General features: G+C 40.0%; 1 protein-coding gene and 1 pseudogene across 4 annotated transcripts in view; one reads left to right on the forward strand and one right to left on the reverse strand.

The window, feature by feature from the left end:
* The first annotated feature begins 1 nt into the window (after nt 1).
* Nucleotides 2–10,420, forward strand: LOC147830690 (CBY1-interacting BAR domain-containing protein 1 pseudogene; annotated as a pseudogene). The gene is made up of 3 exons (XR_015449450.1): nt 2–443; nt 544–833; nt 2,505–10,420. The product of XR_015449450.1 is annotated as a CBY1-interacting BAR domain-containing protein 1 pseudogene (transcript).
* A 2,964-nt stretch (nt 10,421–13,384) lies between these two features.
* The window catches only part of Tent4b (terminal nucleotidyltransferase 4B), a 76,528-nt gene continuing 63,422 nt past the window's right edge, over nt 13,385–26,490 (reverse strand). The window contains exons 7-13 of one of the 3 annotated variants that reach the window (XM_021260942.2): nt 25,916–26,129; nt 24,613–24,739; nt 24,410–24,513; nt 24,123–24,310; nt 22,249–22,413; nt 20,790–20,835; nt 13,385–13,710 (exon numbers count right to left, since the gene is read on the reverse strand). In XM_021260942.2, coding sequence (XP_021116601.2) covers nt 13,658–13,710; nt 20,790–20,835; nt 22,249–22,413; nt 24,123–24,310; nt 24,410–24,513; nt 24,613–24,739; nt 25,916–26,129 — 897 coding nt within the window. In that variant the 3' untranslated portion in view covers nt 13,385–13,657. Of the gene's footprint in view, nt 13,711–18,179; nt 20,836–22,248; nt 22,414–24,122; nt 24,311–24,409; nt 24,514–24,612; nt 24,740–25,915; nt 26,130–26,490 lie in introns of those variants that run through there. The other 2 variants (XM_013073354.3, XM_004847953.4) reach the window with 2 other exon arrangements.

Here is a 26,490-nt window from a genome sequence, read left to right on the forward strand (position 1 = left end):
TCATGATGCCCACGGCGGCAGACCATTAGTTCCAACATCAGTGAGAGACGGAATGGGAGGCACCTGGAGTTAGAGCTGTCTGACCCTTTAAATACAGAAAGCCTGAGTTGCGTTAGTGCTCATCGAAGTTTCCTCTTCCTTTTTCCCTTTACCCTTCTGCCTGCTACCTTCCTGTGATCTTCAATGAATAAGGAGGTTTATGCTTGGCAGTTCTTTCCTTGCAGTGCACAAGAACCTGGACTATTTTTGGCTCATTCAATTGTTAGAAGATGGCCTCAGGAAGGGCCTGGGAATCTGCAATTTAACCAGCACATGTATGATCCTGTGATGAGCAGGCTGCAGGAACCTTGGTGCCCTGGGGCCCCTCTGGTGGAACCTGAGACCAAGGACCTCAGCTTAGTTGGAGAGAAAAGACCCTGGTGTGCCATGGTCCTGCTGCCCAGGTGAGCCTGCAGTCCAGCCCAGAGCCCATCCACTTTGAGACCCTGCTAAGGAATCAAACGGGTAGAATGCTGGATGGTGGAAATCCGACTTCCATTCCAGGTGGCCAATAGGAAGTCCCAGCTGAGGCTTAGCTTCCTGTCTGCAGCAAGCCCTCCCAGCTTCCCCAGACTCCCAGGCACCTCCTCTGGGTTCCCACAGCCTCTGGGCATAGGGCATGGTGACACTTGGCTTTCTGGGCTGGAGCTGTTCCACTACCTGTCTGCCTCTCCACTGGGAGCCTGAGCAAGGTCACAGCAGCCTCCAGGGATTTTCCTGAGCAGCCCAGGCCTCCTGGCAAGGAAATGAGGATCACTACCATGGTCACATGGTGAGCCCTTGGCCCTTTTCAGGTAAGACAGGGAGCAGTACTGTGACTTCCCATTCTGTCATCTTCACACTGACCTGTGACAGCAGACAGGAAAACCAAGCTGGAGAAAGTGTTAAACATGCTGTTTGCATCAGTACAGGCACTAGCTGACAAGAGCCAACATCATCCCACTTCTGCTGTGGACATCTTAGTGACAGTTGCCTCATGGAGCATTCAGTCCTCAGTCAGTGATGCTCAAATTGTGGCCAGGGGCAGAGTCCCTCCCACCCCCCACCCCTCACTCTGAGCCCCTGACTCTGCAGAGCTGGGTGTGCCCACCTCTATGGGATGCAGGTCCTCAGACCAGCCTGAGACACAGAAAATAATACTGGAGATGAAATATTATATCTCCAGCCTGTCAGCTGTGTGATATGCCAAGCTCTTGTTCTCTAAAAATCGAAGAATAGATTTGGGGAACAAAGGAGGTTAAGAGTAGGGAGGTATTTATTGATAGGCTCCTGAGGGGCAGGAGGGGACCTGAGTAGGTAGCCGGGAACCCTGCTTTACAGAGGAGTTTTATTGAGTGAAACCCGTGTGGGCAAGATGTGTGCCACAGCCATGATCATCCAATAAGGTTACAAGTATAGTCACTTAGGTAATGGTGGTCCAATTTGGAAACAAGTCCATGACAAGCGTGGATGGAAAGAACAAAGATTCTCCTAGGAACTGGTGGGTCCAGAGGTCTCTGGTCACCCACCAGGGTGGTTGATGTCTATCTAGACTTCATTAGGTCCAGTGTTTGTTCTTTGAGAAAGTATTAGGTCTAGTCATCTTGTCTTTATCTTGAGGCCTGGTCTCCAACCGATATGTCACCAGTCACAGCTGCAGTGTATTTCACCTTTGTCCTAGCCCTCTCGAGGACCAAGCCCTATCTGACTGCCTATAATATTTCTACTTAACTCATCTGTCTATAATAACACTGGTCTCCCAGAAGGGCTGGATTCCTCTCCTGGGGCAGGGTATGGGAATGTGCATTGTTTAGCAGCCCCTCTATGGAAGATCAGATGGGAAAAATAAGGCCTAATTGGCCTCCTCAGCGAGCACTGAGAAGAAAGAGGGTGTGCAAACGTGCTAACACGCTGCAGGGGAAAGTAAAAGCACCTGAGGTTAAGTTATTTACCTGGAGAAGTACCATGGAGGGTGGGAGACAGATGAATCCTATGGAACTCTTAATTGCTCGTGCCCATGTCTGAGCAAATAAAGCCAAGGTTCGCCAGTCACTCGGGGCTCTATGTCAAAGAGAGATGTGAGCTCCCTGGCCCCCTGGATTTTAAGATGTTTCTGTGTCTCTTTATTTTTCATCCTCGTTGCCCCTTGGTCAGGTTTGAGATAATAGGCTGGTTCCTGCAGCCCTCAAGAGTTAAGGATTGTACCTCAAATCGGAAAGGAAAAGAATGGCCCTCTCAGTTCTCTCAGTTGGATTGTTTGAAGAACTGTTAGATACCAACTCGTGCCCATACTTTTATTTTTGTTTTTATTAGTAGAAGTTTGCAGTACATGATTATATTTGTTGTGGAGACCATGTACATATCTTAGTTCTTTCCCTCCCCTCTTCATATCTTAGTCTCCTTCCCTTTTGCAAAAGATCTTAGCTCCCTATTTCCTATTATGTTTTAAAAATTTTTTTAATGCATGGCTTTTTTTTTTGTACTAGGGATTGAACTCAGGACCTCACATTTGCCAGAGAGGCACTGTGCTGCTGAACTACATCCACGGCAATATATGTTTATTACATAATGATTACATTCCTTGTGAGGGATTGGTACATGTACATAACACATTTTAATTCTTTTTTCACCCCCTACTTTCCCCCCTCCATCTCCTGATCCCCTTTCCATTTGAAAAAGATCTCTCCCTACTTTCTATCATCTATCTTTTATTTTGCTCTTTTTTTATATTTGGGGTTTCTTGTAGAAGAAAAACCATGCAATACTTATACCTGTGCATCTGATTTACTTCACGTAACACTATGGTCTCAAGGTGCATCCATTTTTCCTAAAAGTGACTCAAGTTTATCCTTTATGGTAGAGTAGTACTCCATTGTGTGTAAATACCACATTCTTTATCCATTTGTCTGCTGATGGACATATAGGCTGCTTTCAAGATGTAGTTATTCTGAATTGTGTTGATATAAAGATGGCTATGCATGTATCACTGTAATATGATATCTTTAACTCCTTGGAAGAAACCTAGAAGGGAAATAGCTGCATCAAATGGAATTTCTAATTTTAGTTTTTGGAGGAATCTTCATACCAATTTCCATAGTGATTGTACTAGTTTACATTCCCACCAATCTGTAGAAGGGTTCTGCCCCTCCCTTCAGCCTCTCCAACATTTGTTGTTATCTGATTTCTTGATGATGGCCATTCTTTCTGGAGTAAGATGGAATCTCAGTGTTAATTTGTATTCCTCTAATGACCTACAGTGTTCAACATTTCTTCATGTATTTATTGGCCGTTTGTATTTCTTCTAAGAAGGGTTTATTCATTTCAGTTAGCCATTTTTTTTTTTTTTTTGTAGCGGGGCTCAGGACCTAGTTCTTTCAAAGCAGGTGCGGGCACCACTGAGCCAAATCCCTGGCCCAGTTAGCTATTTTTGATCAGATCTTTTATTTTGGGGTGTCTATTTTTTGAGTTATGTATATATTCTACGTATTCTCTAAGGACTAGCTATCAAAAATTTTTTTTCTATTTCTTGTAGGTTGTCTCTTCACTTTGTTGGTTGTTACTTTTGCTGTGTGGAAGCTTTTTAATTTGATATCCCATTTGTTGATTCTTGGTACTATTTCCTAAGCAACATGGTTCTGTTCAGAAAGTCCTTGGCTATGCCTCTGACTTCAAGAGTTATCTATTTTATGTTTCAGCAGATTGTTTCTGTTTTAACATTTAGATCTTTGACCCATTTTGATTTTAGTTCAGTACATAGTGAGATATGTGGGTCTAGATTCAATCTTCTGCCTGGGGGCAGCCAGTTTTCCCAGCACCATTTTGTTAAAGAGGCTATCCTAGCGCACATGGGGCACCTGGGAGCTCCAGTCATTGGGCTCCAGCCCCTTGCTCCTGGCCATTTGCAAGGCAAGATGTTAAGGTGCACCCTGGAAAGCCGGGATGCTCAAACCAAACAACTGCAAGATGCTGTCACAAATGTGGAGAAGCATTTTGGGGAGCTGTGCCAAATCTTTGCTGCTTATGTGCAGAAAACTGCCAGACTGAGACAAAGAAGACCTCCTGGTGAATGAAATTAACATGTATGCCTCTACAGAGACCCCAAATTTAAAGCAAGGCCTGAAAAATTTCACTGATGAGTTTGCCAAACTTCAGGATTACCGACAAAAAGAGGTTGAAAGACTTGAAGCCAAAGTGGTTGAACCTTTGAAAGCTTATGGAGCAATTGTAAAACTGAAACAAGATGATCTCAAAGCAGTGTTAACAGCAAGGAATAGGGAAGCTAAGCAGTTAACTCAGAAAGAACCTGGCAACAAAACCCATCTGATTGACATGTAATTTCACAGGCAGAAGCCAAATTACACATAGCTTCAACAGATGTTACCCAAACAATTCGTCATCTGGAGGAAATTATTGACAATTTTGAAAAGCAGAAAATAAAGGATATCAGGAATATATTTTCAGAATTTATCACAATTGAAATGTTATTTCATGGCAAAGCTTTAGAGGTCTACACTGCTGCCTACCAAAATATACAAAAGATTGATGAGGATGAAGATTTAGAGGTTTTCTGAAATTCTCTGTATCCACTAGATTATCCATCTCGTTTAGATATTGTAAAAGCAAATTCAAAGTCACTTCTTCAGAGATCACTGTCAGCTAAGGGTGTATCTGGAACAGGACAGGTATCTACCTGTTGATTAAGAAAGGATCAACATGCAGAAGAAGATGAAGATGAAGAGGTAGACTTTACAGAAGAAGAAAGTTAATTTTAAGTTAATTTCCACATGTCCATTTTCATCTTAAATGATTTGAAAACTTTATACTCACTTGGTAAGGAAAACCTCAAAACAAAATCCTACCATAAATGCAAAAATAAAGGAAATTTATGCTGACCGAAAAAAAAAAAAAAAGAGGCTGTCCTTCAGTGTGTTTTTGGGGCACTTTGTCAAAGATCAAATAGTTGAAATGGTTGGGGTTGTTTTTGCGTTCTCTATTCTGTTCCATTGATCTACATGTCTGTTCCAGTACCATGGTTTTTGTTTTTTTTTTAAATCACTGTAGCTTTGCAACATAACTTCAAATCTGAGATGACGCGTCCCATGTTGGTTTTGTTATTTCTGGGTCTCTTCTGGTTCCAAATGAATTTTTGGATTGTTTTCTCTAGTTATGTGAAATATGCTATTGGAATTTCAATTGGGATTGTATTGAATCTATATAGCAGTTTTGGAAGTATGGCCATTTTCACTGTATTGGTTCTTCGTACCCAGGAACAAGGGATGTCTTTGCATTTTATGATGTCCTCTTCGATCTACTTTCTCAGGGTACTGTAGTTTTCATTGTAGGAGTCTTTCACTTCCTTGGTTAATTCCTAAGTACTTAACTTTTTTTGATGCTACTGTAAATTGCATTGCTCTCCTAATTTCTTTCTCAGTGAATTCATTATTTATGTACAGGAATACCATTGATTTTTGTGTGTTGATTTTGTATCCTGCTACATTGCTGAATTTGGTTATTCTAGGTGTCTTTTGGTGGAATTTTTTGGGCCTTCTATGTAGAGGATCATGTCATCTGCAAATAATGATAATATGACTCTTCCTTTCCTATGCATATCCCTTTTATTTCTTTTTATTGCCTGATTGCTCTGGCTAATGTTTCTAATACTGTATTGAACAGGAGTGGTGATGGTGGACATCCTTTTCTTGTTTCTGAATTTAGAGGGAAAGCTTTCAATTTTCCCCATTTAATGTAATGTTGCCAGTAGGTTTGTCATAAATGGCTTTCATCAAGGGCTGGGGATTTAGCTCAGTGGTTCCTCCGCCTGCCTCGAAATCTTGAGGTCCTGAGTTTGATCCCTGGTACCAAAAAAATAATAAATGGCTTTCATCAGATTGAGATAGGTCTTGTTATACCTATTTTCTTCAGTATCTTTATCATGAATGCATGTTTGCTTTTGTCAGACTTTTTTCTGCATCTATTGAAATGATCATGTGATTTTTGACCTTGCTTCTGATTATGTGATGAATTATATTTATTGATTTGTGTATAGTGAACCATCCTGGCATCCCTGGAATGAATCTCAGTTTCATTAAGGAGCTGAGTAATGTTGGCATTAGATTTTCCCTAAGTTCTTGTACAATTCAACAGTGAATCCATCTGCCCCTGGCTTTTCTTAGTTGGTAGTTTTTTTACTGATTCAATTTCATTGTCTGTTATTAGATTGTTTGGAGTTTTTATATCTTCTAGGTTCAGTTTTGGCTACTCAGATGTATCTAGAAATACATTCATCTGACTTCTCCAATTTATTAGTGTACAAGTTTGTGAAGTAGTTGCTAAAAAGCTTCTGGAACTCAAGAGTGGCCATTGTGATGGCCCTTTTACCCTTTTCATTTCTAATTGCATTGGTTTGGGTCTTTCCTTTTCTTATTTTGTTAAGATTGGCTATGAGTTTGTCTATTTTGTTTATTCTTTTGAAAAACCAGCTCTTCGATTCATTGATTCTTTATTTTTTTTAGTCTTAATTCCATTGATTTCTGCTGTGATCATTATAACTGCCTTCCTTCTACTAGCTTTGTTAGTACTTGTATTTTGCTTGTACTAGCTTGGATTGTTCCAGTTTTGCTAAGACCTTGAAGTATATCATTAGGCTATTTGGGCTTGCTCTGTTTTTGTGATGTGGGTCATGTCCATACTTTTTAAAAATTATATTTTTGTGTTTGAAAACCCAAGAAAATCTTCCCATAACCTTGGAATGGAGGGGTATGCTTGGTGGAGTTTATCCACACTGCAGCCAGAGTTGCATGTCTCTGCCCAGGTGAGGACTTCTCCAGATGTCCAGGCCTGCTGTGCTCGGGACATGAATTATCTTCTGTGTTAAAAAACTCAAGAACACATTTGATTAAAGACTCTGGCCTGTACCATGGGAGACCCCGGAACACTTGGCATTTGTTGTCTGAGTCAGTTTCTGAGGTAGGAACAGATTGGGGACCCTGTAGGGAAGATGATTTTGAAACCTACAACAGTCATTACCACAGAAGTTAAAAAAAAAAATCATTATTGCAGCCAATTCAATCCTTTCCTCTATCAGTCAAAGGGGCCACAGTCAAGCAGGACAGCACAGAAGTGTCCTGAGCCTGGCATCCAACCTTGTAGACCCATTTCAGTCTCCTCACACATAATCACATGGAACTTGGTCACCTTCTCACTTGGTGGTCCCAGCTGCAAACCCACAAAGAGGAAGTGGCCTCCTCCTTTCCCTCCCTCTCTCATCTGTGCTCACTAGGTGACAGGTGCCCACTGAGCACTCACAATATGATTCAGAGTTTTTAATCAAATGGAGTTATATACCTCACAGGAGAAAATGAAACAATCCAAAGTTAAGAATTGACAGTTTCCTCCCATCCACTCCTCTGTGCAACTCAGACAGCTGACTCTAAAGACTTGGAAGTACTCTTTCTACACCCTTCTCTCTTTTTTATTATTTTTTGGGTACTGGGGATCGAACTTGGGACCTTGCGCTTGGGAGGCAGGTGCTGGAACCACTGAGCTAAATCCCCGGCCCCTACACCCTTCTCTCTTGACAGTTGAGTTTTATGTTGGGAAACTACCCAGGAAATATGGTGTCTTGAACCTATGATCTACACTTGCTGACTCCTCACACTCAATGAAATGGCAATAAAGAGTTTTCAAGGCCCACAGAATGGAGACAATGAAAGAAAGTAACAGCCATTGGTGGAAGGCATGTGGCTTGGTGTTCCTGATTCAGCAACACAGGAAACTGAGTCCTCTAGATGCAGCTGGGAAAAGGAAGAAGCAATTCCAGCTACACTGGGCAGCTCTGGAGACTCTGCTTGGAATGCTAGGCACCTCAGAAAGTGGGGATGATAGGCTGAAAAATCTAAGAAGCAGTTAGGGGTGCCAAACTTCCACACTCACATGGCCACATTGACTCATGGAGCACACCCCAACACTTGAGTGGGTGCAACTCAGAATCACCAGAAATCTGAGAAAAACCTCTGTTGCCTTTTTTCTCTTATTTTGGGTTAGAGAGTATGCAGGCAGATGAAAACCAGATAACAGAAGAGTATCAACATTCTCAGAGACTCCAAAAACAACCATAAAAGAAAATAGGATACTAGTCTTCTTGTTGTTGGTTTCTTTCTTTCTTTTTTTTTTTGGTACCGGGGGATCGAACTCAGATCCTTGTGCTTGCGCAGCAGGCGGCAAAACCACTAAGCTAAACCCCTGGCGCTGTTGTTGGTTTCTTTTTGGACCAGGGATCAAACTCGGGTCCTTGTGCTTACAAGGCAGGTGGCAGAATCACTGAGCTAAATCCATGGCCCAGGATACTAGTTTTTAACAAGGAACATCTGGGAATAAAGAACTTGGAAAGGAAAAATATGATAGAAAAAAAAAAAACTTCCCAGGAGGGTTGGAAGATAAAAATTGAATAAAAAGTCAGAGAAAATGGTCAAGAAAAGATAAGAAAATTAACCTCTATCCAGGAGACCCACTATCTGAATTACTGTGGAATTTCTGAGAATACAGAAGTGATGCCTAAGTAAGAATTCAAGCGAAGGGGAAGGAAGTGGGAGGGCTAGGGAAAAGGATAGAAGGGAATGGGATTAATATGAGAAAATGGAAAAATAGGAACAAAATCTTTGTAAATAGGGAGGAATGGAGGGATTGAAGGGAGGGCTGGGCAAGGGTGAAAAATAACCGAGAGAGACTATGTAAAGGTGCAATTTCCAATGATGTCATTATATTGTATACCTAAAATGTACCAGTGAGTAGAATGAATAATCGATAATGCAAAATAGGAAGAAAATGTCCAAAGGGGTAGGGGTAGTGGGAGGGGCAGGGGAAAGGAAAGAAGGGAAAGGAAAAATATGATGAGAAATGGAAAAAATGGAAATAAAGTCTTTATAAATAGGAAAGGGTGGAGGGGGTGAAGGGAGGGCTAGGAATGGGGAAAAAGTAAGAACCAAGATGCATTATGTACAGGTACAATTCCCAATGAGAAATGTAATTGTGTTGTACACCTACAATGTACCAACAAAAGAATTTAACAAAAAAAAAAATTCAAGATTTCCCAGTCAATGAAAGATGCATCACTAGATTGCACCCAAAACACCAAGTGCTCAGTATAATAGATGAAAACAGACCCACCGGATTTCCATAATAGTAACATTTCAGAACACTGGGAACAAAGAGAAGATCTTAGAAGTTTAAAAGACAGAAAAGGTGCAAACTAGCATTAGACTTAGCCCAAAGACACTGAGTGATGGAGCAATGCTTTCAAATTCCAAAGGAAAAATGTTTTTTCGCCTAGAATTTGATATCCAGCCAAACTATCAGTTGAACACAAATGGAGAACACATTTACAGCCTGTGCTTTTCCAGGAAGCTACTGGGGGATGTGCACTGATGAAAGGGGAAAGTTTATCAAGACAGAGGGAAACAATGCGGAGAAGAGGTGCGCTACAGGTGATGAAGGTGGAGAGCGAGTCAGGATGATGCCCTGCACCTGCACCAGGCAGACGCTTCAGGAGAGGCGCCTCTCAGCACCTGCAGGGGCTCTGAATGCTGACAGAGTTTAGGGCTATTATGGTTTAGATCAAGAATGAACCCTCCAAACTCTCATGCTCTCAGAGGCAGGGCTTTTGGAAGGTGACTGAATCATGGGGGTGCTATGAGTGTGCTGTTGGGAAGTGGGGCCTGGTCGGAAGACATGAGTCACTGGGGCTGACCTGAAAGGGTACATCTCCCTCCCCAGCTCCTCCCTTCTCTGCTTTCTGGTTTTGATGATGTGAGCAGCTTCCCTCCTCCTTGGCCCTTCCACCATACCCTTCCTGCCTTGGAGCTGCTAAGGACTGAAACATCTGAAAAAACATGAGCCCAAATAAACCTCTCCTCTTTTAAGCTGTGGATGTCCGGTATGGTGTCTCAGTGATGAGAAAGTGACTTAAGATGAAGGTGAATTAGTAAACAGAATGGAACACTAAAACAAAAAAAACAACCAGGAAAAAAAAACTTCAGCAAAAGAAATGGGGCGGGTCATAGCTCAGTGGTAGAGCTCCTCTTTAGCATAAGCAAGGCCCTGGGTTCAGTCCTCAGCACTACCCTTCCTCAAAAAAAGGAGGAAAAAGCAGCAATGATTTTTTTTTAATCACACAGTTAAGAACAGCACTTAGTTATAATGTACTTACTGAGTATTGTGGTAAACAAAATGTAACTCAGGAAGCTGGGCACAGGTGTTTGGGGAAGAGGTGGAAAGTGTGGAATTTCAAGAACTAAAACTCAAGAAGTGGCAGTAAGATGTACTATTTAGAGACATGGAGGTAAACACCCCAACCCCACCAAATGTTGGAAGTGGCTACCTCAGGAAGAGGGGAAAGTAGAGGAAGTGGGTCGGGTGGGGGTGGGGGTGGGGGGGTAACCTTTAAAATGATTTGGCTTTGAGCTGCGACTAAACTCATGCCCTGCCCTGGGACACCGCTTTTCACTTTCTTGCCAGAGCCCAGCCCAACTCCCCAGCACCCCTCCAGCTCAGCCCTGTGCCCCGCCTGTCACACCTACATCCTGACAGGTGTGTCCTGGGTCACCACCTCCTCACCTCCCGTCTTCCTGAGATGTCTCAAGTACTTAAGGCTGGTATGTGAAAGCAGTTTCTTTGAATTGGATTTTAAAAACAAGGATGTATGGCGCAATCCACCTGAGGACTGTTTTCAAGAGTGTTCATGCAAAGCTGCCTTCCTGAAGCTGCCCACTGAGTGATATAAGTACAGTGGTTTGCAACCTAAGTTGAGCAATAACTTCCGAAAATTGATACACCGTTTAATAGGCCACTTTATACTTTTGGGGGGGGTAGTGGGGATTGAACTTGGGACCTTGAGCTTGCAAAGCAGGGGGCGGAACCACTGAGCTAAATCCCCGGCCCTACTTTATACTTTTAAAAAGCTCTCCTTTGATTTTGATGTTGGGATTAAATGTTAAAGCGATTTTTGTCTTCATATCTGTGCTTTAGATGTATGACAGAATTGTAAGCCCATGTTTTCAAGTAGGAGTCGGTTACTTTAAAAAGTTATAAATTGTCAAGTTAATTTTAAAAAATTCTCCAAACGCAACCACACGTGCATGCATACATGAGCACGCATGCACACACACGCACACTACTTTTCAAATGGATTCTTTCATATTGCTAGTTTGGGTTTCAACTCGTTTTCTTAGCAAGAAATTTAAGGTATTTTACTAAAAGGGTGAAATGGTCCTAAAAGTCAAAGAAGTTGTATTCTTAAGCTAATGTGGTAAATCTAGAACATCTCCTCATAGACTTGCAGCTACAATCACATAATGAAAGCTTAATACTGCTGTGCTCCCTGAAAGACAGTGCTGTCTGGAATGCCCCACTGCTAGCTTTCATCCTCTCTCTAACACCAGAGGCAGCTTCCTCTGCACCAAGTAACTATTGTTGCACTACGCTCTCTCTACTCACCACAGGAGACAGATAATGTCCTCCCTTCCTCCTCCCTCCCTTAGTGGGCATTGCACCCAGGGCCCCATGCATGCTTGGCGAGCACTTTCCCAATGAGCTATGCCCTCATATCTTTTTATTTTTACTGTTTATTGTTTTGTTATGAAACAGAACTTGCAATCCTGACTTGGCCTCCCTAGTACCTGGGATTACAGGTGTGTGCTATTGTACCTAGCCAGATAATCAAGTTTTCTCACTGCTACATGTGATTGAGAGGTATTAAGATTAAAAGACTGAGTTTTGATGGGCAGGTGGCAAGTAGTCAACATAACTGATTTTTTCTACTATGTTTTCCAAGGGCAATGTTTTCTAAAAAACAGAAGTAAAACACAGTAAAAGTAACAGGGTGCTTGCTGATTCAGATGACCCTGTTTATAAAATTTATCTCCTAGCAAAAAGGATCAAAAGATGTGACACTTGTCAGAGCAACTCATGAAAAGTCACCTAAAAACATGTAAAACCAGGGAGAATGTTTTTCTCAGTAAGCCTGCTTCAGAAGAAAAGTGCCATCAAATAACAGTACTTTCTAAACCCCCTATTCGAGGTAAGCTAAATAACAGTGGACCTTTCCTAGGAGTTCATTAGTTTAAGTCTAGCAGCATCTGATGTGTTAATTTATTAAAGCAACTTGCAAGCAAAAATCAGAACAAAACAGAACTGTATGTGTACGGGCATGGAAAAATCTCTTGGTCATATGATGTGAGAGTTGCAGACTACTACTGGATGACCCCATTTATGCTTGAGAAGACCCTGAGAAGTTATGTCTATATATGTTAAGCACAGAAAAAAGTCTAGAATACATACCAAATTATTAAAACAAATAGCTTTGTGGAGCTAAGTGGGATTAGGAAGTTAAAAACGACTAATCTTTTTAGATATTTACCTTCTACTGACATTTCTTTACAACAGAACATTCATTCATACATTGTGAAATTAAGTAAATTTACATCTAAGGAGATGGGCCTTTTTTTTTTTTTTTTCCAATACAAGGTTTCTCTATGTAACTCTGGCTGGCTTTAAACTCACAGCAATCCTCCTGCCTCAGCTTTCTGAGAGCTGGGATTACAAGTGTGCACCACCACGCCTGTTTCTGGACAAATCATTTACTACTCTAGAAACTTCTGGGAAGCTACTGAAATGTTACACATTTAAGGAGTAGACAAAACCGGCTGGAGTGAGCAATAAGGTTTTATCAACCAGTTGTCAACACTACGGCTGGGCAACTTCACTCTAGATCAGTTTGTGACTATTTCAAAGCAAACTATCTAGTATTTTCTTCACCACTGTTCAGTGGGGTCCCAGGCAGGTACCAACAATGCAAGCCAAAGGACTAATATTTCCCCTTAGCATATTCTGAAAACATGATTTTATTGTACTTTATTAATCCTGCTTTTCTTGTTTTTCTGGAAAACCATTTTCATTATTCTATCAGAACAGTCTGTGTTGTGGAACTTGTTGCTCTACCCAATCTATGGTAGTTTGATTTCTTAGTACAGCAAGCATAACCTCTCAGATTAAATCAAGGATAAAACTGAGAGGGTATTTACTGTCACCAAATTCTACAGGGTCAGCCTCTAGTCTTCAAGTGGCTGTGGGGAGGCCAAACTGGTGTCAAGATCCAGGGGCAGCAGAAGACAAGCAGTGTCCTAAAGCATCTCCCACTCATCACTGCTAGCATGAAGGATAGAAACAGTTTTGCACAAGAAAACCTTCACTCTAAACAAGGCTGTATTTAGAATTAAAAGAAAAAAAAGTACCCCCTTCAGGTTTTACTTAAGGGCTCATACCAGAGGTTTCAAAGATAAATAAAAGCACAAAGCCTTTATTGAATACAAACAATAAATCCAATGGTGGGGGGGTGGCTAAATTGCATAGAAATGCAATTTATAAAATTTTCAAAGCAAACAATTGACATCTTTGAATACACTTGTTAGCTAAAAAAAAAAAAAAAAAGAAAAAAGCTTCCAGGTATGTAGTTCATTTACAGTTTTCAAAACTGGTGCCCAGTGACTGGATTTCATAAATCATTTGTAAAAATCACTTTTTCTGGTAAATTCCTTAGTGCCACTGCAGCGGTAACTACACAAGACTGGAAAGCTTTCAAGATGGTTCAGACCTCCAGCACCTCACAGCAGTCCACATTTCGTAACACAGAAGGCAATGCTAATCAAGGGAAGAAATAAAAAGGTTATTAAAAACAAACACTGATTTCATCAGGCTTTCTAAACATACGTATCTATGTATAAACCACTTAAAAATGTTTAATCTAATAACCCTTCGTATTTTATGTCCAGAAACTATGGCTACTACCTCACTTTTCACTTTTAAAATGTATTTAAATATGCTTTTTAATAGTAAAATGTGAAGATCTGTGGGATTAGAGGACTTTCAAAGACTTAAAAAACGAACCTCTGTACATTTCAATAGGTAAAAATCAGAGAGTTGACCTTAAAATTTGGAAATTAAGTTTTGTGACAAAGCAGTATTATGTTATAAATACATATAAAAAGTAATATTGAAACAGCTATGAATAGCACAGAACTCAAACTGAAAGGTGAGATGAGTTTAAACTCAAAGAATGTGGCCGATAACCCATCCACTCCCTCTGAGAGGTACCCAGTGAGTAAGCCGGTGGGGGATCATGGCACTCTCCGAGTCCTTCTCTTCCTGCAGGAACCCTACCATTTGGGCAATGAGCAACTTGTGTGCTCCATGGTCTCTCAGTGGTGCTAATATATTTTGTTTCCACAACATCTTTAAGACAGCGCTGTTATGAGCTATTATCAGGTGGCGTAGAAGCTAGTGCGGGGAGACAGCCAAGGTGCAATGTGGAAGTAAAAAGTTGTACAAATACCAATAAAAACTTTCACTTACAGGCCGGGGATTTAGCTCAGTGATTCCGCCGCAAGTGGAAAGATCCGAGTTCGATCCCCGGAACCAAAAAAACCCCCCAAAAAACCTTTCCCTGAGACACACAAGCAAAACAAGGACCCAATTTCCACATTATCCTCTGTTCTTACTGCTATGGCTAAGGTGACTTCTCACAAAAGCCAGGAGACCTCAAATTTATCGTACACAAATGGGACACATGATTTCCATAACTCTGCAGCCACCTTTCTAAAGTGTTATCTCTTCCAGGCTAGTAAACTGTGTCGTAGGTTAAACTCATTAAGACAAACAAGCAGAAAATCTCAAGGCCAAATACTTATTTAAAAACAGAAGCAGTAGCAAAAAGCAAAACAACAACAACAAAAAACCCCTGAGATAAAGTAAAACAAACATTATAGAGTTTATTATAAAGCCTGTCTTAAGTAACTCTGGAGACCAAATAGATTAGCAGACTTTATAAGCAATTTTTCTTATAACTTTGGAGTCAATTTATACATATACTTAGCTCATTATCTTTGACAAAAAAATTGCTCAACATGTGAGGTCAAGACACTCTGAGAAGATGGTCAAGAAAAAGGCTTTGAGGCATGTCAGGTTTTCCAGCCAGGCGAATAACTGACACAGTAAAATGTGGCTTGTTGCTGGGCATGGTGGTCCATGCTTATGATCCAAGCACTCTGGGAAGCTAAGGCAGGAGCATCCTAAATTCATGCCCAGGATGGGCAACTTATGGAGTAAAGCCCTGTCTCAAAAAATAAAGGGATAGGGCTCAGTGCAAAGACCCAAGGTTCAATCACCACAGTACAACCAAAGAACAAAGCAAAACTAAATAAATCTGGCTTGTTTCTGAGCTATGTGAAACATCAAGGAGCACATTAAAATGTATCACCCATAAATGTTTCGGCAAAATGGCAGGCAGCTAGAGACTTGAGGTTCAGAAGAAGCAAGATAAATACAGTGATTCCAAGGTATTGCTTATACCAATCTTTTTCTCCAATGTTACACTGTTCTCTAAATATGTGACTAAACTGTCACTTGTGAAAATTACAGAGTAACTATTAAATGTAACTATTCAATTAAGTTTAATAGAGCTATTTATAGAATACTTTGCTCACAAAATACTTTGTATGGATGTCATTTTCCACAACTGAAACTGTTTAATGGAGCTAGGAGAGCAAGAATAAATGGGTAAGAATAAATTCTTCTGATCATTAATTTTAATATTTCAACATCACAACAAAATTGGGAATGTCTTCTTTAACAGTTTACCATTTAATTTTTGAAAAGTTATTTCTGAAACAACCAATTTCCTAGACACTAAAGAAATCAACAGAGCCGGGTGTGGTGGCACAGGCCTGTAATCCCGGCATTCTGAGAGGCTGAGGCAAGAGGAGCACAAACTTATCAAGATTCACTCTCAACAGATGCAGATGAAAACAACTCTGAGATTCTACCTCACTCCAGAAAGAATGGCTGCTATCATGAAATCTACAAATGGTTATTACAAATGGTAGCGGGGCTGTGGGGAAAGAGGAACCCTGCTCCACTGCTGGTGGGTATGGAGATACCTCAAAGAACTAGGACTGGAAGTCCCATTTGACCCAGCTATTCCCCTGCTGGGTATCTTCCCAAAAGAATTAAAAGAATCACCACAGTGATATATGTGCACCCATGTTCATAGCAGCACAGTTTGTAATAGCTAAAGCTTGGAAACAGCCCAAATGCCCATCAACTGGAGACTGGATAAAGAAGATGTGGTTTTTTAATAAAATGGAGTACTAAGCCGTAAAAATGAGACATTAGACATTTATAGCTAAATGGATGCACATTGAGGTGATACTCTTAAGTGAAATAAATAGGACACACGTGTAAATACCAAATAGTTTCTCTAGTGTGAGAAACTGAAAGTGTAAGGACTAAAAGGTATAATAGGTAATGTGAAATAGGAAGAAAAGGGGCAAAGTGGGAGGGGTAGGAGAAAGGAAAGAAGGAAATGGAATTAATATGAGAAAATCGAAAAATGGAAACAAAGTCTTTGTAAATAGGGAGGGATGGAGGGATTGAAGGGAGGGCAGGAGAAGGGGGAAAAATAAGAACCAAGAGAGATTATGTAAAGGTGCAAATTTCCAATGATGAATGTCATTATATTGTATACCTAAAATGTACCGATGATTAGAATGAATAATCGATAATGCAAAATAGGAAGAAAAGGTCCAAAGGGGTAGGGGTAGTGGGAGGGGCAGGTGAAAGGAAAGAAGGGAAAGGAAAAATGATGAGAAAAGGAAAAAATAGAAACAAAGTCTTTGTAAATAGGGAAGGGTGGAGGGGGTGAAGGGAGGGCTAGGAATGGGGAAAAAAATAAGAACCAAGATGCATCACGTAAAGGTACAATTCCCAATGAGAAATGTAATTGTGTTGTATACCTACAATGTACCAATAAAAGAATTAGAAAAGATTCACTCTCAACATAAATGGCTAGGAATATAGCTCAGTGTGAAGGCCTTGGGTTCAATTTCCAGTACTGGAAAATAATGACAAACAAAACACAACAAAACAAAACAAGAGAACACTCCACCGTGTCAGAATTAAAGGAATCAGTAAGTTTCAAACCACAGATAATTAAAATTGAGATGTAGTCATAATAAAAATATCAGAAAAACCCATCTAATACCTGATAATGGTGATTTCCAGAGATTTCTACAGAGAAACCTGGTAACCATGTCCTAGTCACCAGAGAAGCCTAAGCAATGAACACAAGTCACAGCAACCAGGTCCCACATATCACAGCGTCATACTCTCCTCTCACCCTCCTGCCTTGATGGAGGCCCCAAACCCTAGTCCCAGGTCTAAGGCAAACATGGCTCACACAGGCAAGGGAATGAGACGCAGACACATGGAGGTATAAGACCCCAGAGAGAGAGAGAGAGGGGGAGAGAGCAAGCACGCGAGCCTTTGCAAATGGGAAGGGCACCAAGAGATGGAGGCAGGAGGTGGGGAGGGGGGTCGGGAAAGTTAAAATGTGTTATGGACATGTACCAACTTCCCAAATGAATGTAATCACTACCGCAAATATGTACTAATACAAATAAAAATTTGAAAGAGAATAATATAAAAATCATTAAGTTAGAAAAATATTCTTCCTATGGGCCATGTTTTGTTCTGTAAAGAGGTCTTCTGGGAATATCTGGAGCCAAATCAAAACACCTAAATATTGAGAGGCTCAAAAGGCAAGTAAAAGTAAAATACACTCAAAATACGACACAAATGTAGGACAACTGCATATAAGAACCACAGACCCTACAGATCAAAGCGAGGCTTGAAAACCAAGCATAAAATCACCGAACAAAAGGAAGACACTAAAGACCAGGAACTTCCATGGGCACATAACTGGAGGGAAAAAACAGGCATTTACCTTTAGTATCAAAAATGTGGCCACTCAAGTTTTGTGTTGACACCTCTCTGACCCATGAGCACCCCTGCAAACCAGTGTTTACATGTTTAAGACTGGATACGCACACAGGGTCGCTGGGAAATGGTGCCACAGCAAGGCAGACTTTGAAAAATTCCCTTCTACAAGTACTCGCAAAGGACAGTTATGACACGTGGGTATGGATGGACCGTAATATTTAAATGGCACATTTCCCATACAGTCACAAAATCTTCATAGAAAGTATTAAAACTCAAAAAAGAAATAAGGAATCAAATACAGAGATGAAATGTACAAAACAAATGAGCAGGCAAACTAAAAGTTCTTGAAAGTATTTTACTTCAGATTGAAAAATGAACAGTTTCCACACTGTTCAATCCAAGATACACAGTATTCACGAATACAATGCTGGTCATTTGAGGACATACTGTATATACACCTCAATTTCTCCTTCATGCTTTTTCTTTTAGAAAGATACTGTTTACCAAAAAGAAACTTCAGCAGTACAGGAAAAACTATTTTCCCAATAAATTTACGAAAACCTAAGATTCCCAATGGAATCAAGATTATCTTCCCGCTACCACCACCTTAATATAATCACATGCTTATTGGAACACTAATATTTGCACCCTAAGAGTACATTTACTTTCAACAATGAGGGTGATTCTTAAAAAAACAAAACAAAACAAAAAACTTCAGTGTGGTAAATGTAACATGGATCTCTGCAAGTATTAAGTGTCTGAAATAGGCAGCTAATACTGGATTTAATATTTTATAAATAATTGTTCCCTTAGCAGTAAACATAAGTCTACACATTCACAATAGTCCTACAAAATAAATACTGTGATTAAGCACAATATGTTATGACAAACTAGTTTCAAAAAACAAAAGCTCAACATCTTGATAAAAATTCTGATCAGAATAAAATGTGACTCAAATTTAAAACATCATCAAAATAACATCACATTTAAAATCATCCACGGTTTACACAAGTACTATGAGTTTCCAGTTTTGGAACATATTTTTCCATTGTCAATTAAAATATGAACATTTTGAAAACTGTTACTTTCAGTGATGACATCAGTTTTGGTCTTAACATTATTTTCTTTTATAAAAAGTTGCACTATTTATCCATTAGTGGTCTGATTGGTCTTTGATATTTCATAAATGTATATAAAAGAAATCCCTAAAAGCCAATAGTATTTTATATGTATATATATATATAAGAATCTCATCTCAGAAATGGCTCTATTTAACATAGCCACATACAGTGATGCGAAACATAAGAGCTTTCACTTTGGAAGAAAGCGTTTCCAGAAATGTCAATTACATTCATTCTATTATATTAAATATTCCCAACCGAGTTTCAAACTCAACAGGTGATGAATAACAGAATTTTACATCTCATTTGCATTCAAAAAACAATCAAAATTTACAGTATGATTAAAACAAGCCAATGTTCAAAAAAGTTTTAATTAAAGATAACAATTCCATGAAAGGAGAGGATAAGACTGGGATGGCTAGAAGTATTTGGTCTTAATAAGGCAATACAAAATAGATCCATTATCAAAGACCATTTAATTTTTAAAGATCGACAATACCAAAAGCATAAAATGGAGTATAAGAAAATAGTTTTTTATAAGTATGATTTAATTAAAGCTGTTTACAGTTATTCTCTCCCACAGTAGTTAAGCATGAATTTAAAAGAATAAGAGATGAGAAACACAAGCACACACAGCACACAGGGTCAGAGGAGGCAGCATGCAAAGTCCGTGGAGCTTGAGATTTCACTGCAACAGGAATGAGACCAGACGAGGGTGGCCTTGAGTTTTCTACTGGGGAACAGGGTAAAGAGAGAAAGAAAGGGGGGGGGAAAGACTGCAAAGGAAACAAATACGAAGTCATGTAATTGCCCGTTGCCCAAAACGACAGCACGATAGAAAACAGGAGCAAGTTAGTTCTCAGAGATGACTAGAGATTTTTCAGTGTTTACACAAAAGTACACCGTACATTTTTCTTTTTTCTTTTTTTTTTTATAAAATAAAATAAAAGTCATTTGCCACCATAAACCTTTTCTTTAGAGAGGAAAAAAATCTGAAGCAGGTCACAAGGATTCTATTAAGTCATTTCAATGCTGAGGAAAACAGAGTAACAGAACTAATCACTTCCCTATATATGGATGTCAAGATGACAATTCAGATTACTCTTCAAACTAATCCTGAGAAGAAATCTGTTTACAATTCAAACAGTAATGTTATGTAAAAAGTATTAACAAATCCACTATTACAAATATCAATTTCCTATATGGTCTTCTATATATACACACAATAAAATGGTAAATATATGCAAAAATATTAAAAAAAAACATGCACAGATCACCTTCCCCTTTGGAATCTGGACTTTCTATAAGATACTTCTGTTTGCCTTTCCCACCCCATCCTCTGAAATTGTTTTTATTTCTATCACCCTACCCACACTGAATACTATTCCCTATAACTCTGCATAAAGCCAATGAGAAATATATGTATTTTACATTCAAGCTTTAAATCTTAAAATGACCCTGTTGTAGCATACGACTTATCAAATAAGCAGCTTTTTTCCCCTGTTTTGCTTATTTTCTGTTTTTGCAGTTGTCAGTCTCCATGATCCATTCCGTGGCGAGCTGGGAAAAAATGCAGTTGCTAAATCAACGTCTCAACAGTGTGAGGCTCCTGAATGTGTCCCAGGAGTCCCTATGCAACTGTCCTGAGCATGAGAGCATTGCACACAGAAGACAGTCCATCGCACAGCGCCGACTATCTACAAAGGTCTGAGAGGGGCGTGTCCCTCTTGTGTTTCCTCTTTTTGCCATGGTAATACTGATTATTGGATTTGCCTTGATGTTGTTTGTTTGTCATCAAGGAACCATGGCTTGTCTGAGTTGTACCTTGGAAGCCTTTGCTGGAAGAACGAAAGAGCCTTGCTGATCCATGCTGTGGAGAAAGAAAGCCATCAGAAAGGCATCAGTGTTACGTATTATCACTCAGGAGGAGCTTTCAAAATGAGAACTACCCTGGCTAGAGCTGCATACTGACTAGATTTATCTAGCAGGCAGAAAAAGAGGCTAATTCTACTGAGCTCTAAAACACTTACATTACATTTTTAATGGAAAAACAGACCACTAATTGAGAAAATTGTCCACTACCTTGCCTTTGTAACAGTCTGTGCATTACTGAGAAGCTCTTAGACACACATAGGTGTGCAGGCAGGTCAGGGGTGGGCATAGCTGGTTGGTCCTTTCCTGCTCCTGCTATTGTCACTTGCGACTTTCTCCTGACTAGTCTCTCCTATCAGCCTTGACACTTTAATTGCTATTTCTCCATGAGTTTGTGTTTGGGGCACATAGCTGAGGCTGTGGAAGTAAAGGGCACTCTGAGTCAAATCAGACACAAGGTGACTAATGGGGCAAGTCATCTCTGCTGTCAAGAGGCGTTTTCTCAGATCCCAGCTGTATTCAGAGGGCAGGGGCCTCAGGCCAGAGCCCAGTATCCATGGGCTCCTCCCCTTCCTTTGATTCATTACTCATAGTTAGTAATTGTAAGCAACTACAACACTTAAAAATTAGGGTACATCTGTGGCCTATTTAAATCAAGGACAATATTAATGAACTGACCACACCTCAAAGCTATGTGATAGGTACAACATAGGCAAAAAGGTATGAAGTATTTAAAAAGGATAAGATTATTCTCAGATATGCACATCATTGCCATGAAGTCATGCGAAAACTTCACGGGGAGTTTATTTCAAATACTACTGAAATCTTATTACTTGATGCCTCTTTTTTGTTGTTGCCAGGGACTGAATCCAGGGCCTCAGGAATGCTTAACCAGGCAATGAACAACCCCCCGCCCTACAACTCTGGGATTTTTTATGCTGAATCTGTGATCCTGTGTGAGAGGGGGCTGGGGTGCAGCTGTGGGAGAACATTTAATTTTCTGAGCATGCACAGAGGCCTTGAGTTCAATCTCAAGCACCACAGCAACAACAACAGAACTATAGTGAGGTGGGTTGGATGGAACACCCTGTTAGGACTGGTCACTAGATTTCCACACAGTTTGATGTTACAATGGTGTCTCATAAAGATCCTCAGGAGATCCTTTTATTAGAAACATCATCATGCTTGGAACCTCTTAAAATAGGTTTGTTCTTTTTGTTTGCTTTGGTACCGGGGATCGAACTTGGGACCTTATACTTGCAAGACAGACGCCGGAACCACTGAGCTAAATCCCTGGCCCTGTTCTTCAACCTAGCATTTTCTTTAAACCCATGAAAACCACTGTTCACATGTAAGAAAGTCTAATTATTCTTCACTGAATACTAACAATAAAAACACAAATTCTACACACCTGAGATTTGTTGGTGCTGTTGGGTGTGTTAGTAGTTTGGGTGCTCTGCATTTTCCCAATTGTCTGAGAGGACTCCAAGGACACATCTTGTGACCCTACTCGGTTCCCCGTGGATGGACGGCAGAGCAGCTGTTTTGGAGTTTTGCATGGTGTTGCATCTGAATCCTAACACAAATCACATGTGTTACAATGAGAAATGTTAGTAATTGACACATTCAGTATTTAGAAAAGAAAACAATGCTACCTAAGCACTACCTGGACTAACTGAAGCACCAGGTGGTAAGGAGGCTTGAGGACGCCTCCACAGAATGAGTTGCTCAGGTTTCTTTCAAACTGTTAAAGGGTTGTGTTTTACCAGTGGGCTTCTGTTCATCAGCCAAAGTCCACTACCCACATTGGACTTGGGAATTGGCTGTGAAGGAGCTCAGAGGTCACGGTGGATGTTTGTTTGTATTTACGGAAAAATGAATCATGGTAGTACCAGGGAAAGAGCATGGCAAGAGCACAAGGTGGTAAGTTTAGAGACTCAGTTTTGGGAGGTTTGTGATGATAGATCTCTTCCACCAAGTGCACCAGGTCAGAGACTCCCTAAGACAGTGGGCTGAGCCCTGTATCAGTCTCTGTCCTTAGCCCTGGCACACTACCTGGCATCTCGAGTTACAATGTCTCAGGCCCTAAGCTCCCTCTTGAGGCTGTCTCTGCCTGTCCCCCATTGCTCTCATCTCATGTCTGGGACATCCAGCTTAGCTCTCTGTCCTCCAGAGCACCGCTCCAGGACCCTACAAGGGACCCAGGGAAAGTCTGCACATGAACTGGGTAATTTTGACCCGGTAATGACAGGTGGCCCTCCAGAACAACATAAAACTATGTTCCTTACATACTTCTTAATGTCACACAATGAACTCAGAATTCAAACACAGTAACTTGTAAGGTGACTTTAAATCTTAACTCAAAATTTACCTTAATAGAGAAAACTCAAGATGTAAATGATGTTGGAATTTTAATCAGAACAGACACATTAAATAGATTCTAGGTTGGGGAAGAGAAGAAATAGGGGAGACTCCTAATAAAGGGTCTCTTTTTGGAGTGATAGAAATATTCTCAAATTAGAGTAGCGATAGCTGTGTAACATTGGGGATACATTAAAAACCACCAAATTTATACATTTAATGGTAAATTTTATGATATATGAATTATATCTCAATTTTTAAAAACTTTAATCAGGCAGCTCAAAAACATTCTTCTGAGTTAAAAAAAAGCCTTATTTTTAAAAAAGAATATATGCTGTATGAATTATATGAAATTCTGAAACAAGCAAAACTAATCTACGGTGTTAGGAAATCCTAACAGTGGTTTCCTCTATAGAACTGGGGGCTGAGGGCACTCTTTGGGGGTGAGGATGACATTATATCTTGTTAGCATTCTGGGTTACACGTGTGTATACATTTGGTAAAATGTGAATGTTCAATTCGGGTTCCTTTTCGTCAATTTCATATCAAGAGAAAATACTACGAACAAACACTAAAGTCTGGTTAACAATGTGCAATACTAAAGTTTGGGAGAAGTATACTGATATCTGCAATCTACTTTAAAATGGATCAGAGTAAGAAGAATTAATAGGCAGAGGGACGGACAGATAGGTACATGATGAGTAAAATGTTAATGGTAGAATCTCACGGTGGGTATAGAGACCAATAAAATTCTTTCACTTTCACTGTATGCTTGAGAATTTTCAGAAGAAAATGTTGGGTAAAAGAACAAGTATGAAAGTTATTAAAATTTTCCAGTAACAAGCAAAGGAAGCAGACTTAGCCCCAGGGATGGTTAACACCCGCAAGATAATGGGAAGCACAAAGTTTGTCTCCTGTACTTACCACATCACTGGAGCTGGACTGCGTGGCAGAAGAGGACGACACCGGACCTGATGAAGAGTTTGAAGAGTGTTTACTAAGAGATTCCGAAGTTTTACTTCTACATTTTCCAAGGGCTTCATTTTCTTCAGACAGATTATTATTACATTTATCTAACTGCTGAGTATCTACTATCAAGGTAACACCATTTCCTGAAAGAGTGGCAAAAGATTGGAAAACGTTTCTTCCCATTAAATACATACAACACAGAAAAGCCTCTTAGACTCAGTCAGTACTGAAAAAAACCTCACCATTGCATGATGGCTCCGGCCTGTTCTGTAAGCCCCACTGCTTGGAGATCCAATCTCTGTACGTAGCAACTTCATCTGTTACTCTAATTATCCTACCTAATATGCTGTAGGTATTTAAAAGAAGGGAAGGGTAAATGAATTTGAAGATAAGAAGCAACAACCAATTTGAACACAATGGGCTGATTTTAGTGAAACTTTTTTACCTCTCTGTTTCGTTGTTGGGATAGTATTTTGCTATCGGTGATACAGCATGACTCAACACAACATAGGCATAATCAAAGGCCTGTTTCACTTGCATGGCCCCATAGGAACTCCTTCCAACATCATTACCTTTAAAAGAACGTACATACAAAGTAGTAAACTTGACCACTGCTTTGTAGGAGTTACATGTTGACCAGCCCTCTACCACCAATAGCTACCCAGGGTGGGGGGTGCTCCCCTAAAGCTGAGCTATCAGTCTCTCCTTCAGCCACCCATGATCTTAAATGCAGTTAGTACTTTATTCTAGTGTAAACAGGAGCTATTTATGTGTTTTCCTATCCCATCACACATATAAACAGTCATGCAAACAAAAGAAATACCTGTCTATTCTCTCCTAGGAACAAATCCAAACTAAATTAAAGAAATAGTAGATTTTTCTTGGTTTTGAATAGACAATACAATATTTCCCACATTAAATTATGAGCTTCTAAAAACCAAAGACTGTCATGCATTTGGATAGAGCCAGTTCCCAATGAGTATTTCAGTGACTAAACCTATAAAACTATTAATATTTAAAATATACTTCAAAAAGTCAAAAAACAGCTCCTAGGCTATGACTGTATCTTTTTAATCCTTTTTTTTACTTTCAAAGTTACACATTAAAGCAAATGACTAATAGCACTTTCACTAAAATCCAATAATGCAGAACCTACATATGTTATGGTTATATGAGGAAAAAATATTGTCCAGAAAAGCTAAGATACAAACAAACAAACTTCATGAAAGCAAGAAAGGAATTTATATTCTGTTCACTTTCAAGGTAACACAAAGCTAGAAAAAGCACAGGAAGACGATGCAAAATTAGAGAGGAAGGAAGCACACTATAATAAATAGATAAATGGTTTCCTTTAACCCCCTTTGCTCATGATTCAAAGAAATACACTATACCCTCTCTAAGGACTTCAGAATATTTCCTTAAAGGCCTCAGTGAAAACTAGTTGGACTTACCACACAGGACACAGAAAAAGGAAAAATGGCACCAAACTGCAGGTCCATGAGGACCCGGTGAGTGAATACCTATTCCACCTGTTTATAAGGACACATGATTCTACCACCAGCTCATTTACAAGTTTGCAGATTTGGCGGGGAAGGATCCTTTAATTTGGTGTGTTTACTGTTGAGATATTTTGATTAAAAAACTATGAATTAGAAATTACTCATTTTTCATCCAAAGAGGATTTAAACTAGAAGGAGACTGACGATGCCCTCTCTTTGGGTGCCCACAAATTTACCTAATTTCAATACCTGGTTGTAAAGGATCTTCGATATAAAGCATTGATGGCCTGTAGCCATCCAGCATATTTTTCTGTACTTCATCTTTGGCCACATATGAACCGCCATCCTTTATCCGGATGCCAGTCTTTAAATAATTGAAGTGTCGTCCATATAATTCAAAAAATTCTATTAAGAGAACACCATAGTTTGTATTGGGGATGCAGGCATCTTCCCTGGGATGTAACTAAAAAGAGAAAAAAGAAAAAGAAGAAATTATTTTAGATTTTTTCTCAATTATTGGAGAGGAGGGGTTTAACATCCTGACTTCTATAAGCAATATTACCATAATTCTGGTTTAGCACAGCAGCCAATAGATAAAGGAGCAACAACAGGCTTTCTGCTATTCTAGGTGACACCACACAACAATCCTATGGCTAGAGAACTGGGGGAGGGGAGTCTGCAAGGCTGAGTTTGGCTGCTGCCCCAGGAAGCTGACAGGGCTGGCTTAGCCCATGCAGTGGGGAGGTCATTTTGACTCACAGCAGCCACTGGCAACCACTGCTACACCGACACAAAAGACTAAGACTTTTAACTCATCTGACCCA

The sequence above is a fragment of the Heterocephalus glaber genome, unplaced genomic scaffold (assembly GCF_053883595.1).
Source record: "Heterocephalus glaber isolate CG9 unplaced genomic scaffold, H.glaber_assembly_v1.0 deba00000071, whole genome shotgun sequence".
NCBI classification, from domain to species: domain Eukaryota; kingdom Metazoa; phylum Chordata; class Mammalia; order Rodentia; family Bathyergidae; genus Heterocephalus; species Heterocephalus glaber.